This window comes from Tribolium madens, unplaced genomic scaffold (genome assembly GCF_015345945.1).
Source record: "Tribolium madens isolate multiple individuals breed KSU strain unplaced genomic scaffold, Tmad_KSU_1.1 Scaffold_20;HRSCAF=117;Tcas5.2_LG4, whole genome shotgun sequence".
Lineage (NCBI taxonomy): Eukaryota > Metazoa > Arthropoda > Insecta > Coleoptera > Tenebrionidae > Tribolium > Tribolium madens.
In genome coordinates this window covers 8088374-8104838 of record NW_025400985.1, presented here as the reverse complement: position 1 = coordinate 8104838, position 16465 = coordinate 8088374, and the positions used below count along the sequence as shown (strand labels likewise).

At 38.6% G+C, this 16465-nt stretch overlaps 7 protein-coding genes and 1 pseudogene across 9 annotated transcripts; 3 read left to right on the top strand and 5 right to left on the bottom strand.

Moving 5' to 3' along the window:
* Nucleotides 1–460: 460 nt before the first annotated feature.
* On the bottom strand, nucleotides 461–2944 carry LOC123005800 (general transcription factor IIH subunit 1). The gene is made up of 5 exons (XM_044399771.1): nucleotides 2304–2944; nucleotides 2082–2254; nucleotides 1870–2035; nucleotides 963–1820; nucleotides 461–913 (listed from the first exon to the last, which is right to left on the bottom strand). The coding sequence occupies exons 1-5, from the start codon at nucleotides 2455–2457 to the stop codon at nucleotides 621–623; spliced, it is 1644 nt and encodes a 547-aa protein (XP_044255706.1). The 5' UTR covers nucleotides 2458–2944; the 3' UTR covers nucleotides 461–620.
* On the top strand, nucleotides 2826–7090 carry LOC123005798 (leucine-rich PPR motif-containing protein, mitochondrial). The gene is made up of 4 exons (XM_044399769.1): nucleotides 2826–2978; nucleotides 3031–3561; nucleotides 3627–6493; nucleotides 6544–7090. Exons 1-4 carry the CDS (start codon nucleotides 2842–2844, stop codon nucleotides 7026–7028), a joined length of 4020 nt encoding a protein of 1339 aa, XP_044255704.1. The 5' UTR covers nucleotides 2826–2841; the 3' UTR covers nucleotides 7029–7090.
* Nucleotides 7086–11604, bottom strand: LOC123005803 (syntaxin-5). The gene is made up of 3 exons (XM_044399774.1): nucleotides 10910–11604; nucleotides 7628–7957; nucleotides 7086–7581 (listed from the first exon to the last, which is right to left on the bottom strand). Exons 1-3 carry the CDS (start codon nucleotides 11292–11294, stop codon nucleotides 7193–7195), a joined length of 1104 nt encoding a protein of 367 aa, XP_044255709.1. The 5' UTR covers nucleotides 11295–11604; the 3' UTR covers nucleotides 7086–7192.
* On the bottom strand, nucleotides 7977–9383 carry LOC123005801. Its single transcript, XM_044399773.1, has one exon. The coding sequence runs from the start codon at nucleotides 9346–9348 to the stop codon at nucleotides 8119–8121; it is 1230 nt and encodes a 409-aa protein (XP_044255708.1). The 5' UTR covers nucleotides 9349–9383; the 3' UTR covers nucleotides 7977–8118.
* LOC123005802 lies at nucleotides 9623–10896 on the bottom strand (annotated as a pseudogene).
* Nucleotides 11605–11703: 99 nt separating the features above from the next.
* On the top strand, nucleotides 11704–14151 carry LOC123005799 (protein sly1 homolog). The gene is made up of 9 exons (XM_044399770.1): nucleotides 11704–11872; nucleotides 11922–12081; nucleotides 12134–12347; nucleotides 12394–12481; nucleotides 12536–12913; nucleotides 12963–13259; nucleotides 13307–13574; nucleotides 13624–13762; nucleotides 13814–14151. Exons 1-9 carry the CDS (start codon nucleotides 11845–11847, stop codon nucleotides 14123–14125), a joined length of 1884 nt encoding a protein of 627 aa, XP_044255705.1. The 5' UTR covers nucleotides 11704–11844; the 3' UTR covers nucleotides 14126–14151.
* On the bottom strand, nucleotides 14146–14926 carry LOC123005805 (probable trafficking protein particle complex subunit 2). Of its 2 annotated transcripts, none has more exons than XM_044399778.1 (2): nucleotides 14546–14926; nucleotides 14146–14494 (listed from the first exon to the last, which is right to left on the bottom strand). In XM_044399778.1, the coding sequence occupies exons 1-2, from the start codon at nucleotides 14645–14647 to the stop codon at nucleotides 14165–14167; spliced, it is 432 nt and encodes a 143-aa protein (XP_044255713.1). In that variant the 5' UTR covers nucleotides 14648–14926; the 3' UTR covers nucleotides 14146–14164. The 2 variants fall into 2 exon arrangements, with proteins under 2 accessions (XP_044255713.1, XP_044255712.1); XM_044399777.1 differs by having other exon boundaries at nucleotides 14146–14497; nucleotides 14546–14913.
* LOC123005804 (CD151 antigen-like) lies at nucleotides 14746–16145 on the top strand. Of its 2 annotated transcripts, XM_044399776.1 has the most exons (6): nucleotides 14746–14887; nucleotides 14945–15046; nucleotides 15179–15263; nucleotides 15324–15515; nucleotides 15563–15955; nucleotides 16008–16145. In XM_044399776.1, exons 3-6 carry the CDS (start codon nucleotides 15186–15188, stop codon nucleotides 16053–16055), a joined length of 711 nt encoding a protein of 236 aa, XP_044255711.1. In that variant the 5' UTR covers nucleotides 14746–14887; nucleotides 14945–15046; nucleotides 15179–15185; the 3' UTR covers nucleotides 16056–16145. The 2 variants fall into 2 exon arrangements, with proteins under 2 accessions (XP_044255711.1, XP_044255710.1); XM_044399775.1 differs by having other exon boundaries at nucleotides 14794–15046.
* The last annotated feature ends 320 nt before the right edge of the window (nucleotides 16146–16465 follow it).

The window sequence follows — 16465 nt, the reverse complement described above, 5'->3', positions numbered from 1 at the left end:
TGCATTGTTTGGGAATTTATTTTAAAACCGCCTTGATAAAGAAAATTGTAAACTACCCTTGAAAAATTTTCTGCCGTCGCGTCGTTGACCACCTGCTGCCATCTTGTGCCGTTTTCCCTTGTATTACATTTGAGTTACGCTACTTCTCCGCAAAAAACAATACAATACATGTATGTATGTAATATGCTAATATTTTCATGTTATAAATAAAATAAAAATTTGGAAAATCCTTTCGATTCCGCACTTGACTCAATAAGCATATTTTTTTTGAATTTGTATATGAATAAATAGAAAATGTCCAATTCATTGTTTTCTCACTGTTTTTTATACCAAAAATTGTAAATATACGTAAAGACACAAATGATAAGAATCGCGTCACGGACACATTATTTTTAAATAAATTCCAACATGTAAACTAGAGTGTAACATTCAGGCAATTCAAATAAAACTCTCGTTTCACTTTTGGTACAATTTATTACAGTAACAAGAAAATAGGACTTAAAAATGAGACTAACAATATAAATTAGAAGGTTTTAAAAAATAATTGTCTTTTTGTCTTATTGCCATTTACAATAATGAGACACAAGAAATAATACTGAAGCCGTCCCAAAAACTTTGTACTACCGATTTTTGATCTTTTGCCAATTACTAAATTTTTGGTAGGCGGCATTCAGCAACTGATTAAGATGTTTGGTCAGATGATGTGATAACGGTGATAACTCCCTGATCAATTTATCCTCAAATGGTTTCAATTTGGCAGTATGATATCTATGCAACGCTTCGTGCATTTTCACAGCTTTTTGTTCCAAATTCGGCGTACTGGGAGGAAAACACTTCCAGAAATGACTCAACAACTCGCACAAGGCCAGGTACAAATTCCTAACTTCATTCTCGATATCAGACGGCACCAATTCTGCAAAAAAGCATTAACAAACCCTCACACAACTCCCTCAAACCCTTACGTGCCAAAGACTGCTCCTGGAAGCCCCGCATAAGCGCCCCACCAGGAGACAACTCTCCGAGAGCCCCCACGGCGGCTGCGGGGGTCACCAACGAGCTACTCGGGTGTCGGCTCTGCCACTGCTTCGTCTCCTGAAGAACCCCCCGTAAAACAGAAGAGGCTTCGCTCGGGTTTAATTGTTCTATATTAGTGTCGGGCATGGGGCCGTGTAAATATCGCTCTACTTTCGATAAATTAAGACTAGGACCGCTATTTGTGCTACTACTGGCTGAATCTAAGTCGTCATAAGTGATTTTACTCTGAATTCGTTGTTTTTTCGCAACGTGACCTTGGTCAGGTCTTTCTACTTCACTAACGTTTCCGTTTTGTTTAGGCGTGTTTTTTGTTTCCTCGTTTTTGTTTGATTTTTTCGTCGCTTTTAACACCATAATCGAATGTTGGTTGAATCGTTTGATCATTGCTTGACTCACAGTACCGGAAGTGACGTTTGTTTTTTCATTTGCGACTCCATAACCTTCATCCAATGACTTATCTTCAAATTCGGTGATGTTGACCAGAGGGTCGTCAACACCGGTTTGAATATCTTTTTTCATTTCTTGATCGTCGATTTTTCCACATTCGGTGAAAAGATCTTTACTTTCGGCGTATTTTCGGTCGCGGTGAAAATAATGTGACTGGAAAAATTTCGTCCAAAATTGAGATTCTGATAACTTCGCGGGAACATTTTCCACGTACTTTTTCTTAACGGCAGGGTACGTTTTAAAAATACATTCAATTATATCAGGAGTTATGTTATATTTTAAACCGTTACAACCGTCGGTTTGTGGCTTAATATCAGCTAAAAAGGCACCAGAAACACCTGAAAAACAAATGTGACAAAAATTATGTAACACTACAATACTACCAACCAATATCCTGTGGCTGTTGCTTTTGTTTTTGCGTATATTGGGAGGCATGTTGTGCCCAAAACTCCTCAGACGACACCACTTCAGTCATCACCAAGTCTTTATAAAGTTGCAAAAGCGCCGGATTTGACGACAACAACTTATTTTTCTCTTCTAATTCCCTATCAACCTAAAACCGACAATTCAAACCTTGAAACAAACCTCAAAGCGCTCACTTTTCGTTTAAATTTTGGCAGTAAAGTTTGTAACATCTCCTTAACTTTATCTCTATCAGACAATTGAGCCTGCAAACCGTTCCGATTCGTGAAATGAAACGTCGAAGACACTCCATTATGAAGCACGACTTGCAACTGAACCTTTACTTTCCCTTCCGGTGATATTTTTTGGGCTAAAAGTGGTTATACTTTAACAAAATTCCCTCAAGTTTTAAAACTCACATTTGATATCAGCGTACAGATGTGAGACCGCGACTGTGTCACGATTTTCAACCATCCAAATTAAACGTTGGTCCATGAGAAAAAGGGTCCCATCGCCCTTTTTGTAACGTACTTGGGGCACTTGAAGGAGCACGTCTTCACTCGAAGTAGTCATGATTAAAACACACAATTACAAGTACAATTTATTTAAAACTGAGTTTATTTGCTTTCATAATAAACACTAAATGGGTTTTAAACACTCCTGGTTTAATAATAACCCGATTTTTAGCACTTTGGAGTTTCTAACCTATATGGATACATGAATGACGTGAGTGACGGTAACCGGTGCAGGGGCACCAACTCATTTGACCATATCAATGTTAAGCAAAATTCACACTTTCAGCAGCCCCCAATTATCTAGTAATTAGCTGATAATCAATTAATAAAAATTGTTGGAGTAATTTTATTACTAAAATAATTTATTTCGTTGAAATTGCTAAATCAGGTTTGCTTACTCGAAACGTAAATCCCCTAGTTTTCCTCTAAAACCACGAGAAGCATGGCTTCGATTTTACGCTCTTCGAAATTCGTCCGATATATCGCCGGTTTTGCAAGAAACGTAGTGTTGAACACTCCTCGAGAGTTCGATGGGAACCTCGTCAACACCACACAATGTCTTTGCGGCGCAATTCCGCGGTAAGTCTCCTCAACCGGCGCTCATCCAACATTACGCAATAACCTCTTGTAGCTCTTTCGCGTCGCAAATACCGGCACAACACGACCAAAACCTCGAAAGTAGCCTCAGAAGACTCGACCAAGACGTGAGGAAAGTTGGGAGAATCTCTCGGCGTGATATTGAAGATGTTCTAGATGAGATCAGAAGCAGTAGATCAGCCACCAGCTCCCAGTCACTTCTCGTAATAAGATGCTGCGGAAATCTAGTCCCGGAGGAACTCCCGGAAGTGCGCACCAAACTCGTCCAGGAGATTTGGACCACTCTAAACAAGTTAAATGTCCCCATGGACATTTCACATTACAACGCGCTTTTGAGAGTGTATTTGGAAAATGAGCACCAATTTTCACCTACGGAATTTTTGGCCGACTTGGAAAGTAAGGGGATTGAGCCAAATCGCGTCACTTATCAACGATTAATCGCAAGGTATTGCCAAGTGGGGGATATTGAAGGGGCGACCAAGATCCTTGAATTTATGAAAGAGAAACAACTTCCAGTCAACGAAAATGTCTTCAATGCGCTTATCGTGGGTCACTCGCAGAGTGGGTAAGTGATTCTTGCATTAATAGTTCATAATTGATAATTTATGTATTGTTGGTTGCCTACTACAGAGATATGGACTCAGCTCAGGGCATTTTGGGGGTAATGACGCAGGCCGGCCTTGAGCCCAGTGCAGACACATACACCACTCTTTTATGCGGTTACGGCAAAAAGGGTGACATCGACGCAATCAACAAACTGTTTGAAGAGTGCGAAAGCAAAGAAATCTATCTCTTGGATAAAGATTATCTTGATATTGTGTACGCTTTGGCCACCAATGGCCACAGCGAACACATACCTCAAATCTTGAGTAAAGTCAGACGTGCAATGGGTTATAACCAAGATGCTATTAATTTAATTTTGCGTCTGATTAACAAAGAACATGAAGATGCCGCTTTCCTTGTTCTTGGAACCATAGTAAGATCAACAATTCCTGATGGGACACTTAGTCCTGTGGGTAATTTCTTTGTAAAACAATTGGTCAAGGCGAACCGACCGTTTGAAAAAATTATCGAAATGTGCAATAAATTGGAAAGTAGTGGATTGTACACACGTGGGTTGTCACTCGCCGCTGAAACAAGTCTAGAATTGGGAAACGATGCACTCGCTTATCCTCTATTAACCGAATTGAGTAAAAAAGACATTCCCGTTAGGCAACACTATTTCTGGCCTTTAATAGTCGCGAAAAGTAAAGATCCGTCTGGACAAGGAATACTCGAAGTTCTTCTATCAATGCAGAAATTTAACATTACTCCAAACAGCGAAACATTAAGAGAGTACGTAATTCCGAATTTGAAAGGACCGAGTAGTGAAATTTTGTCCATTTTGCGGTCGGCAAATGTGTCATTAGGGATGTCAGGGGCTTGTCTCGTTCATCATTTATTAAATAAAAGTGACATAAAAGAAGCCGCGATTATTTCAACGCAAGTTTCGGCTTTCTACAATCCGGATTTATTGAAACGTCCCTTGACTAGTGCTTTCTACAAAAACAAAGATTTGGAGAGTTATATAAGATTGGTTCGGAACATTTATGACAATTTAGACCGTCTTAAACGTACCGAAGAGGAAGAATCGACTCAAACAGTTAATAAAACCGAAGTTGTGGGTAACTTAATTTTAGATTTAGCCGGGAATCGAGAATTTTTCAACGTTATTGAGGACGTCCTTAAAGGTTTGATTTCTGAAGGCTTGAGTATTTCCACGACGGCGGCTGAGAAACTTCAGGAAAAACTTGGCGAGAAAATGACCGAGGAAATTTCCAGTCTTCTTGGAAAATTGACTTCTGGTCACTTGATCCCAGTTCCTGTCCCGAAAAAACTTCCATCTTATACCCCATCGCATCAGATGAATGTGGAGCAACTGGAACGTCTCATTCATAATCTGGAGGCTAAAAATCAAGATACTAAAGGTTTGAAACGACAGTTGTTAACTTTGTATTACAGAGAGAAAGATTTGGAAAAGACCGAGTCACTTTTGGCCGAATTAGAAAAAACCGATTTCGTGTATTCACCGGGGATTTATGCCCAACTTGCCGACTTGTACGCCCATCATGACAAGTTAGACAAGGCCATGGAATATTATAATAAATTGAAAGATACAGAAGGTAACAACTTTAAGATGGATGAAACTAAAATCGTGTCGATTGCCCACCTATTGGTCAGGAATGGCAAACTCGATCAAGCGATTGAAATTATCGAAAATACCCCACGTGACCCTCCTAGGGAAGAACGGACTTACAACTACTCGGCCCAAGTGTGGCGATTGTTGAATTCGTTAGCTGATGAAGGTCGAGTCGATGATGTGAACAAGCTTTTCGACACTTTGGTCAAAAACGACTTTGTCGAAGTAAATAATATCATTTTGGGGCCTCTAGTGAAGGTTCATTTGGTCAATAAGGATATAGACAAGGCCATGGAAAAATTCGAATGGTGTGTTAACCAATTCCGGGCAACACCCTGGAAAAACGAGTTGGCTTGCCAACTAATCCAGAGAGAAGACGCTGAGAAGTTGCAAAAATTGACCGATTTGTCGACCTCCATCCACGGTGAAATTAACAGTCTTTACGATTTGGTGTTCGCTTTTGTCGAGTGTGGACGAGTGAGACAAGCCCGAAAAATTTTAGAAACTCCAGGTCTCCAAACCCGTCCCCAAAGAATCAACAATAGGTGCGAAAGATACCGACAGGAAGGGCAAGTTAAGCCTCTTGAAAGTTTGAAAGACGCCACCAAAGACCTGGATCATATTAATAGGAGCGACATTTATTACCAATTATTGTTGAGTTATATCAAGCAAGAGGAAGTGGAAAAGGCTCTAGGGCTTTGGACGCAAATGCAAGAAGAGGATTTGTTACCGACTGACGAGTTTTTGATAAGTTTAGGGAAATTTTTACAAGACAAAGGCGTATCAGTACCGTTTCAAATTCCGAAATCAGTCACCCCACATGTGGTGCCAGAAAAGTCACAAATTCAATTGTTTCGCCGGAAATTAAAAGAAGGAGACGTACAAGCAGCCTTGCAATATTATAATCCCACCGACCTCAGTTTTACAGTCACTGATACGTCCATACTTATCGAAAAGTTGATTCAAAATGACCGAATTGGTGAAGCGACGAAAGTGACGTTGCATTTATTGGATACAGGGGCAACTCCGCTTGCTCGAGTTTTCAAATTTTTGTTAAATAAGTTAGCAAATGTGGGAGATTTGGACTCCCTCGCGATCATAGATAAAAAAGTATCACAAGACGTTAAGAAAACAATTTCTTTTGATAATCGGGTGTGCCATGCGAATTTAATAGCCGGAAAAGCCCCACAGTACTTGGATGAATTAGAAAAAGAAATCGACAATGCCAAAAATGAGGACTTGCAGATGATTGAAGAGAAGTTTCCCCGAGGAGGTGCTTACGGTATTTTAGAACGTCATCCCGAATTGTTGGAAAAATGTAAGTCGAACTGTAGTCATGTCTCAAGGTCTCTTAATTTTGTTTTTTAGATGAAAATCTCGCAGTTAAGTATGCCCAAAAGGGCATAGTGGCGCCAATGAATGTTCTCTGGACCAACTACTTTATTATAGGGAATGAACCGAAAGCGGAACAGATTTGGAATACTTATCTCAAAGACGCCCCCAGGATCATGTTCCAAAGGATAGTGCATGCAGCCCGCGAGATGCAAGACGAAAATCTCATCAAAAAATTAATCAAACATTTGAAAAATAGTAACGTGACTGAAGGAGCCATCGGCAACGCTTATAGTTGTTTACTTGATGTTTTGGTTGTGAAAAACAACACTGAAGAAATCGTTTTGGCGTTCGAAGTTGCCTTGAAAGACGCTGGTTTACATCACCTAAACCGAACTGCGATAGTTCGAGTCAAGGAAGTGTATGAAAAATTAGGTAAGCCTTTCGATTACACAATTCCGCCAAAAAACCCTCGAATGGCCACGAGTACGTCATCCGGTGAAGAAGACGCAAAAAAGTAGTTCAATTCCAATTATAATTTATATTAAATTGTTTTTTTTTTTTAATAAAAAGTGTAGTTGTATCATCTGTTTTATTTATAATATATTGTCTCTGATAATTTTTACATAACAATATCACTTGCTTTTACCTATCTAATAACGATATAAAATAGTCCCACCGGATATTACGCCAGGAAAACGACAAAAAATATAAAAAAGAAAATCAAAACCCCGAAAATTTTTATCATGAGCCATCTGTTCGATGTCACCGATTGGAAATATTTCAAAATTTGGGCATGAGCAGCCTCGATATTCAACTCGGCGTCTTGCACATTCGTGTCTATCCTCTCCACCATCTCCTCCTGTTCCTTCACCATATGTGCCAACTGCTGGAAAATCCCCCCCAATTCCACAATCGTCGACTCGATATTCTGCATCGTCTCCGCGCGACTTTGCAAATACTGGTCCGTCTCGTCATACATCAGCGCGGCTTGCATTTGAGTCCTTTGGGGCACCATCGCCGAACCCTCTACGTTGATACTAACTTGGTCCTGTTCTTGAAGTAGCAAACTCCCTACGCAAACAAAACAATAGACTGAAAACAAAAACGCGACAACTACCTTGACTCGAGGAGGGCACAGGAGGCGGAGGGAGTCCTCCCTGCGAAAACTGCTCTCGCCGACTTTTCTGGTGCTTGAGGTTCTCTGTCCGGACTTCGAGAATTTGCTTAAAATCGGTCGACATTGTCGCCAACTTTGATTGTAAGGCCAAAACAACACTACTGGAATGGGACTGGAGGTGTTTGCCAGTGGTGTAGTTCTTGTGTTTTTTGGACACATCTTGTAACTGGGCAATTTGCTGGTTGAGGGAGCTCAAATCACCCTTGATGATGTAAGTGAGTTCCTGGATTTCGGCGGTGCGGTCGTCAAAAAGGGATTTTCGTTTCGCCACTAGGGGAATTTTTATATTGTTTAATCATTTTCTAATTCAATTAAAGCACACCATTATAATTACATTATAAATTTAAAATTATAACTAAAATATAAAAACTATAGTGTCTTTTTAGTCTATTGAAAAACACTATTATTAAAACTAATTTATTTATAAAAAACTACAACCAGCCTCTTCGGTTAAATTCATGTACAACATAAGTAGCTTTTTGTTTACATTGTTGTGAAATTTGTTCTTTATTGTTGCGTAAGAAATCTTCTTTACTCATGTTTTTTACCTCTTTTGCATCTTTCTCGTCTCTATAAATCGGTTGTATCATGAGTAATACATGCATAAGTTCTCTTGTTTTGGCCACTATTGCCATTTCGTTTAAAAATTCCTCAAAAGTGAGTCCCGAAGCGTCACATTTTAACTTCCTCAAATATTTAATAAAATTCTCGTAATAAAATATCAACAAATTATCAAATTCAGACTGAATCACCGACAATTGGACACTGGTAAACAAAAACAAAAGAACATCGCTTGTTAAAGAACTGTACTCATAAATTTGAAAATCGACAAATTTCACATCTGTGATTATCCCATTCGCACTTTTGACCATAATATTATTTGTCCACATGTCGAAGTGACAAAAACTGCTAAATCGGTGTTTCATCGCTTTGTCATTTTTCTTTTTGGTCATTTCACAACTTTTGAGAAGTGTATCCCTAATCCGATCCATGTTTTTCGCACAAAAATCATCATCCTCGATCAATTTCAACAACGAATCGACAAACTTTCGCTGGTCTTCTTTCGGCGCTTCATACATTACAAACTCCTCGAATAACTCCCCGAGTTTCGAGTCAAAAACCTCCGGTTTGAGGGCCCTCAAAGCGAAAACAGTGGCGTGCAATTCGGCCATCTTCTCCAAAACTGGTTTCGCTTGATCCAGATCAAATCCAACTTTACGGTCCAAAATCACAAATCCTTCGTCTTTTAAATTTTTGATCACCAAAACGGCGTTTTCGTCGATTTTTTCCGAATTTTGTTCAAGGTTAAACCTCGCGGTATAAAATTCCGGAAACGCATTGAATAGTTGCGTAAAGCCTTTTTCTTGTTGGAATTGTCTCAAGCAAGGGACGAATGTTTTATAGAATTCCACCTCAAGGAAGAAAGTTCGCTCGCTTTGAAGGAGTTTTTGAACGAATTCATTTTGCGGTAATAGTTTTGCTACTGTTCGAATAATTTTCGTGTTTTCGCCGTCACGCACTGAGATGTCTACGGCCAGTAATTCGCTGCAATAGTTTTCACCAGCTGCAGTCAGTGTATTAATAGTCGCACCGATAAAATTCGACTTCTCAACAAAACCAAAAACTAATTCGTCGAGATTTTTTATTTCGCGAATCGCCATTGCGATCTATCAACTCATAAAGGTACAGAATGACTGATTTCCGTAATTATCATGAAGGTTGAGCTCGAATCTTTATCCCCACTTGATGTAACCATAATTAATGTTACTTCGTCATTGTATCAATAGAGGAAAAATACAAAATTTGTATTTGTATAAGTTTTATTTAGCTTTTACGATGATAAAACACTTCTGAACATTAGTTAGCACTTTTTATCGATTGATCGTATTTATTACTGTTTTTATACTAGGCGGTAGAAAAAATATAGTATAAGAACTAAATCCACCCTCGGCGAATACATTCACGGACCATGAAACGAGCTTTTTCCTTACATCACTTCGGAGCTTCATTCAGTTCCCTGCCGAACAAAATCTTCTTTATTCAATTCTTCAGTTACTTTAACTTTTCCGTCGGCATAAATCGGTCTCAACATTAACAAAATATCCTCAAAATATAGCCGATTTCGTCCACAAAACTCTCAAACGTGTTGGAATCGTCACACTTTAGAATTCCTAAATTTCTTAAAAAACTTTCATAATACCAGAACAAAAGAGCATCGCAATTTTTTTCAATTGTCGACATTTCCTGACTAGGGAACAAAAAGAAAATGACATCTTTAGCCAAAGATATGTATTCGTATATTTGAAAATCAACAAATTTCACATCGACGGTTTTCCCCCATTTTCCATTTTCACCATTACATTGTTGATCCACAAATCGCCGTAACTCACAGTTACAAAATTACTCGGTTTTTAAATTTCTGTTTTTTCTAGAGTGACAAAATTCGCATTCGCCTTGAGAATTTGGAGAATTTTTGGCACGTTTTCGTCACCTACTATCAGATCAATTATAGATTCACGTGTTCGGTTACTGTCTTCTTCACAATGAATTCCTCCAAAAATGGGCAAAATTCCGAAAAGAAAATCTCCGGTTTGTGGATCTTCAAAGCCAAAGCAGTGGCGTGAAGTTTTGATAATTTCTCCAAAATTGATCTAGCCTGGTTCAAATCAAAACCAATTTTTCTGTCAATTGTTACAAAACCTTCATCTAGGATAATTTTAAGGAGTAGAATCGCATTTTCATCAATTTTTGTGGTTGGTGGGTCTAGATTAAGTCTTGCACCGTAAAAATCCGGGACGGAATTAATTACCTCGCTTAAGCCTTGCTCTCTTTAGAAATGTTTCAAACAAGGAATGATTAATAAGCAACTTGGTTCCTGAACGAATATTGACTATTGAAATGTTTCTGAATGTAAGGATTACGGGGTAAAAGTTTGGCAACTGTTCGAATTCTTTTATTTTGTCCTCTTACGGTTATATCAATGGCCAAAATTAGACTGACGTAGTTGTCACCTGCTGAAGTCAATCTTGAAATTGAAGCACTAACAAAATCAATTTTTTTAATAGCTGGATTGAGTACGTCCTTAAGGTTTTTTATTTCGTAACTGGCCATTTAGACCCAACTTAACAATTACTTTACAGAGACGGATGAATTGAACAAAATTCAAATGTAATCCCATTGCAAATGATAAGATAAAAATTATAATTACAACAAAATACTTACAAAGAGTTAATTTCTCAAGTTTGGTATACGTGCTAGCAATGTTCCGGCCAATATTCTTCGCAATTAACATAAACTCGGAGTGTATTTGAATGGCTTTGGACTTTTTGGGGTCCCTAACAGCCACAGCTCTTTGAATACTCCTCCCTTGTAAAGTTTGTATGGTATTGATAAATTCGCTAGTCCTATCTCTTGCCGCCATAACTGGTTCTGGTTCAACGTACTCCTCGGTTGGAAACTCGTCTTCTAAGTAATAATCCTGAGACACATTGTTAGGATATGCACTGTTTATGTAATTGAGGTTAGATTCTTTCGTCCAGTGATTATCGCTAGGAACAACAACTAAAGGCTCTGTTTCGGAGCCAGCGCGGCGTCTTCTAGGGAGCATCGCATTCTTGAATTTTTACACAGAGAGATTAAACATGTAATGGGGGCGAAAACTGGACTTTCACATATGTTCTCAGGGGACAGTTTTCTAACAAGTCAATTTAAAATATCACGAATTAACACAGAAACACTTCAACGGGGTTGTGGCACAAGAAATCACCCTTTGAAATAATTTAACACTGAATTTATCCCTTAATTAATTATTTGTAATTTTGACAAATAGGAGTGACACATCGCCGTCCCGTCACCTGTACACTGTTACCAACATACTAAGTTTTATTGGAAGAACGAAAATGATTTTCGGGGGCCCTAACTCGTCTCGCATGGATTCCAAAGCTAAAAAAAGTAACATAACTTAAATTCTGTAAAACTTGAAGACTCTAGTACACGAATGAACTCAATTATGTCACAATTTTAATTTCTTGGTGTTGGCAATTGGGGTAGTTGTCAAATGAACACGTCAGCTGTTTATCGCGAAATTTTCAAAAAAAATCACTCTCTTAAAACAAGACAACACTTATATCATCCCCTTGTGTCAAATTCGCCCCACAATGACTACACTACGTCAAAAACAAATCAGTAAGTGTTTTAATTCGAATTTTATAAAACACCTAACCCCACTTTTTAGATGCTCTCAAACAAATGTTAAATTTGAACCAACCCCAAAGTAAATTAACCGCTTCGGAACCAAAGTGGAAAGTATTAGTATACGATAATGTAGGACAGGACATTATTTCGGTATTAATATCAGTCAAGGAATTGAGAGAATTAGGAGTAACATTATTTGTGTAAATATACACCTTGTGGGGACTGTTCTGTTCCTAATGCGTGAATTTGTAGTCAGTTGCACTCAGATCGTGACCCTATACCTGAAGTTCCCGCAGTTTATTTTTGTGCCCCCACTGAGGAAAATCTGGGACGGATAGCGCAAGATTTTCAGAAAGGGGTCTATGATATCTATCATTTAAATTTCATTTCTGCCATTTCACGACAAAAATTGGAAGATCTTGCCTCGGCAGCCTTGCAAGCTAACTGCGTGGCCAACATACACAAAGTGAAACAATCCTTTAATGAATCAAAAGAAAAAACTTTTTTTTCAGGTTTATGATCAATACGTTAATTTTATTTCGCTAGATGATGACATGTTTATCCTAAAAAACCAAAACAGTGACGCCCTATCATATTACGGTTAATTTTCTTTAATACAAGCAATTTTTTTTAACTAATTTAACCACATTTCAGCGATTAATCGTGGAGACACCAAAGACACAGAAATGGACGAAATCATGGACAAAATAGTCGACTGTTTGTTCTCCGTTTTCGTCACTTTAGGTACAGTCCCGATCATCCGTAGCCCTAAAGGGAACGCCGCTGAAATGGTCGCGAGAAAATTAGACAAAAAACTCCGCGAAAATTTGGCCGACGCAAGGAATAATTTGCTTCATTCGGATGCCCAAGCTGGAAATTTTAATTTCCAAAGACCCCTTTTAATCGTATTGGACCGAAATGTCGATATGGCCACACCTCTACACCACACTTGGACTTATCAAGCCCTAGCACACGATTTACTCAACCTAAACCTGAATCGTGTCGTTATAGAAGAAAGTGTTCCAAGTGGAGGTCTTATACTTTATTTTTTCTCTGATTGGATTCCAACGGGAATTTTCAGGGGTGCGCTCGAAAAATCGGATTTGCGAATTGGACACGAAGGACAAATTTTGGTCAACACATAAAGGTTCGCCATTTCCCACAGTCGCCGAAGCTATCCAGGAAGAGTTAGAACAGTACAAATCATCGGAAGAGGAAGTGAAAAAATTGAAAAGTTCGATGGGGATTGATGGAGACAGCGACATCGCCCTGTCTTTAGTTTCAGATAATACGGCAAAAATTACGTCAGCAGTAAATTCACTTCCGCAACTTTTAGAGAAGAAACGGTTAATTGACATGCATACAACACTCGCGACAGGTTAGTGTCAACAATTCCGGAAATTGCGTTTCACTAAAAAATTGTAGCACTTCTCAATGGAATTAAATCGCGGAAATTGGATAATTTCTTCGAATTGGAAGAAAAAATCATGAGTAAAACTCAAGCGTTGGAAAAAACAATCTTTGACTTAATCGTGGACCCGGAAACGGGAATCCCAGAGGACAAGATTAGGCTTTTTATCATTTTTTATATTTGTAGCCCGCATATGAGTGAGAGTGAGTTGAAACGGTATGAGACGGCCTTAGCAGAGGCCGGCTGTGACTTATCACCGATTCATTACATAAAACGATGGAAGTAAGAAGACCATTTACGATTTTACACAAGAAAAAAAAATAATTTTTAGGAGTTACGCAAAAATGGCCTCCGGTTCCAACCAATACGAAGGCGCCGGTACGAAAACAGTCAACATGTTCTCAAAATTGGTCTCCCATGGCTCTAATTTCGTGATGGAGGGAGTGAAAAATTTAGTAATTAAGCGACATGTAGGTTTTGGGTGCAGTCGGTAGGATCCTCTAAACAATTTTTCTTTGTAGAATTTACCAGTGACGCGTATTGTGGATCACTTAATGGAGTTCAAAAACAGTCCGGAAATGGACGAGTACCACTACCTTGACCCCAAACAGTTAAAAGTGACGGAAATCCCACGTAACCGTTCGCCATTCCAAGACGCCATCGTTTTTGTTGTCGGTGGGGGCAATTATATTGAATATCAGAATTTAGTGGACTATGCTAAACAAAAAACTGCGGCGGGGAGCACCAAACGGATAACCTACGGGTCGTCCACGCTCGCCAATGCACAACAATTTTTAAAGCAACTTTCTTTGTTAGGGCAGGAAATTGTGTAATTTTATATATTAAAATATTGTTGTTATTTGTTGTTTTATTTATACAGAAAGATACTTTTTTCCGTACAACTGAGCCTTTTTCTCAAATGCGGCTGATTTGATCACGGTGTTTTCCTCATAAAACGGGTTGAGGGAATGTTTGATGTATGCCTCGTATATTTCGGAAAAAAAATTCTTAATGCCATCATCATTTCTATTATCATGAACCATAACAAACCTAATCAGGCTCGCCGTTACGAAAGCAGAGACAAACCACTGGTTAAATTTATCCACTGATTTTAAATTCATATTATGGGTCTTCCACTTGTGTTCATCAATTAGATCTAAAGCGGAATGGGCAATGAATTGGTTTAAATGTCGGTGGTCCTCCTTCTAAAACCTTCCAGCTTGAACAAGACAAGGGGGCGTCCCCAAACCTACCTTGGGGTCTTTACTATTAGTAAACTCCATTTCAAACAAAGGCAAATCTTTGTGACCCACGATCACAAAATAATAACTACCGATCATTTTATTCGCCTTCATTAACAATAATTTTGCACAAAAATCATAACTTGCTAATTTTAAGGTTAAGTGAATTGGCTACACTGAAGCGGCAAATTCAAATAATTGGGTTAAACGCACACCTGGTCCGTGACCGTGAATTTAATTAATCACATTTGAACTTTCACTGCTTTTTACTCTCTCTGATTTGTTTGTATGTAATTAGTTTTTTTGTAAGAATTAGAGTCAACAAAGTTTCTCTAGTCGAAATTTCTGATAAAGGTGAGTAATAGGCAAAAGGCGTGATTCTTGATTCATTTGGTCGTTATTGACCACAAGGAGTGGAGGGGCGACACGCAAAAACAACAAACAAAACATACAGGTGTGTGGCGTCGTACAACGTGACTATTCCTCTTCTTCTTCAACCACCCAAAAATACATGTGAGTGTCCCATAAGTAAATTTTGATTTTTATTCAAGGCATATGACTAATCTGACTTAAGTAGCACAAGTGAAAGTGTGCGCCTGACTCACTCAGAGATTTAAATACTTTTAAATTTAAATACTTTTTTAGCCCCAAAATGGCTTTTGGCCGCCGAATGGATGGCTGCGGTAACATCATGAAGTATAGCCTCTTCATTGTCAACATAATAATACTAGTATGTACTCAAACTGATTCTATAACTCCCTTTATTAAAAAAAAAAACAAAACAAAACAGTTGGGCGGCTTGATCGTCGCCGGTTTAGGCCTGTGGACCGTCATCGACAAGTCCTTCGCCAACGAACTTCTGGGCACCAATCTTTACTCTGGCGCCGCTTACGTCCTCGTCATCACTGGACTTTTGGTCTCCTTCATCTCCTGTTTTGGTTGTTTTGGCGCTATCAAAGAAGTCCGCTGTATGCTAGTCACGGTACTATGGCCCACTTTTCCTTTCTTTCTCTCATCGCAACTTTCCAGTACTTCATCGCTTTGTTCCTTATTTTTGTCACGATGCTAATCGGGGGAATCCTCGGTTACGTTTTCCGGGAGAAAGTCGATACGACTGTCAGGAATGGCATGGTCGGCTCTTTAAAGTCCTATGGGAATTACAGACCCGTGACAGAGGCCTGGGATGAGACCCAGAGCCGACTTATGTGTTGCGGAGTCAACGACTGGAAGGACTGGAGGGATAACATCCCGGATTCGTGCTGCAAACCGGTGTTAGGAAGGAGACAGAGATGCAATTTATTGGTGGAGAATCAAAATTCGTTCACACTATATACGAGGGGTTGTTTGGAAGTCACTAAGGAGTATGTGAAGGAGCATGCGGTTATCATCGGGTCGGCGGGGATCGTAGTAGCCTGCCTTATGGCAAGTTGGAAAATATTGTACTTGAGTTTTTGTAATTGTTTTATTTTTGCAGATTTTGGGAATGATCTTTTCCTGTGTACTTTTCAAAATGCTCGAATAAGTCCAAGTCTCTTTGTGTTTTACTTTTTCAAATGTATTTATCTAAACTAATTATAAGATTAATCATTAAAATAAATGTTTTTTTATAATATTTGCGTGTTTTAATACATTTACTCGTAATCTAATTAATACATTACAAAAAAATGCTCGATACATTCCCAACGCTGGGAACTCTTACATAGTATTTTGTTAAAAATACACTTTTTGAAATATTTTCCTAATGTAATTGTGTGTTTCTTTTATAAAAGCGTGGTAATCAATTTAATGTTTGTAACCAATGTTCATTAATTAGCAATCATCATTATTGCATTTTTTCTTCAACAATTATTAATTCAAAGCGTAAAAAATAGAAAGATTAAAGATACACAACACAATACAAGCAAATCGTTCCTAACATGAATAACAAAGATA

Excerpts from the sequence above, each read along its gene's own strand:
- LOC123005800 (XM_044399771.1), bottom strand. The coding sequence starts at position 2,457 with ATGACTACTTCGAGTGAAGACGTGCTCCTTCAAGTGCCCCAAGTACGT. Across the intron at positions 2,255-2,303 it reads TCTGTACGCTGATATCAAAT|CCCAAAAAATATCACCGGAA; the intron begins GTGAGTTTTAAA and ends AACCACTTTTAG. Across the intron at positions 914-962 it reads CCAGGAGCAGTCTTTGGCAC|AATTGGTGCCGTCTGATATC; the intron begins GTAAGGGTTTGA and ends GCTTTTTTGCAG.
- LOC123005798 (XM_044399769.1), top strand. The coding sequence starts at position 2,842 with ATGGCTTCGATTTTACGCTCTTCGAAATTCGTCCGATATATCGCCGGT. Across the intron at positions 3,562-3,626 it reads GTGGGTCACTCGCAGAGTGG|AGATATGGACTCAGCTCAGG; the intron begins GTAAGTGATTCT and ends TGCCTACTACAG. Across the intron at positions 6,494-6,543 it reads TCCCGAATTGTTGGAAAAAT|ATGAAAATCTCGCAGTTAAG; the intron begins GTAAGTCGAACT and ends TTTGTTTTTTAG.
- LOC123005801 (XM_044399773.1), bottom strand. The coding sequence starts at position 9,348 with ATGGCGATTCGCGAAATAAAAAATCTCGACGAATTAGTTTTTGGTTTT.
- LOC123005803 (XM_044399774.1), bottom strand. The coding sequence starts at position 11,294 with ATGCTCCCTAGAAGACGCCGCGCTGGCTCCGAAACAGAGCCTTTAGTT. Across the intron at positions 7,958-10,909 it reads ACTTGAGAAATTAACTCTTT|TGGCGAAACGAAAATCCCTT; the intron begins GTAAGTATTTTG and ends AAATTCCCCTAG. Across the intron at positions 7,582-7,627 it reads TGTGCCCTCCTCGAGTCAAG|GGAGTTTGCTACTTCAAGAA; the intron begins GTAGTTGTCGCG and ends TTGTTTGCGTAG.
- LOC123005799 (XM_044399770.1), top strand. The coding sequence starts at position 11,845 with ATGACTACACTACGTCAAAAACAAATCA. Across the intron at positions 11,873-11,921 it reads ACTACGTCAAAAACAAATCA|ATGCTCTCAAACAAATGTTA; the intron begins GTAAGTGTTTTA and ends CCCACTTTTTAG. Across the intron at positions 12,482-12,535 it reads TGACGCCCTATCATATTACG|CGATTAATCGTGGAGACACC; the intron begins GTTAATTTTCTT and ends ACCACATTTCAG.
- LOC123005805 (XM_044399777.1), bottom strand. The coding sequence starts at position 14,647 with ATGAAGGCGAATAAAATGATCGGTAGTTATTATTTTGTGATCGTGGGT. Across the intron at positions 14,498-14,545 it reads CTAATAGTAAAGACCCCAAG|AAGGAGGACCACCGACATTT; the intron begins GTAGGTTTGGGG and ends GGAAGGTTTTAG.
- LOC123005804 (XM_044399776.1), top strand. The coding sequence starts at position 15,186 with ATGGCTTTTGGCCGCCGAATGGATGGCTGCGGTAACATCATGAAGTAT. Across the intron at positions 15,264-15,323 it reads TTGTCAACATAATAATACTA|TTGGGCGGCTTGATCGTCGC; the intron begins GTATGTACTCAA and ends AAAACAAAACAG. Across the intron at positions 15,516-15,562 it reads TCCGCTGTATGCTAGTCACG|TACTTCATCGCTTTGTTCCT; the intron begins GTACTATGGCCC and ends GCAACTTTCCAG.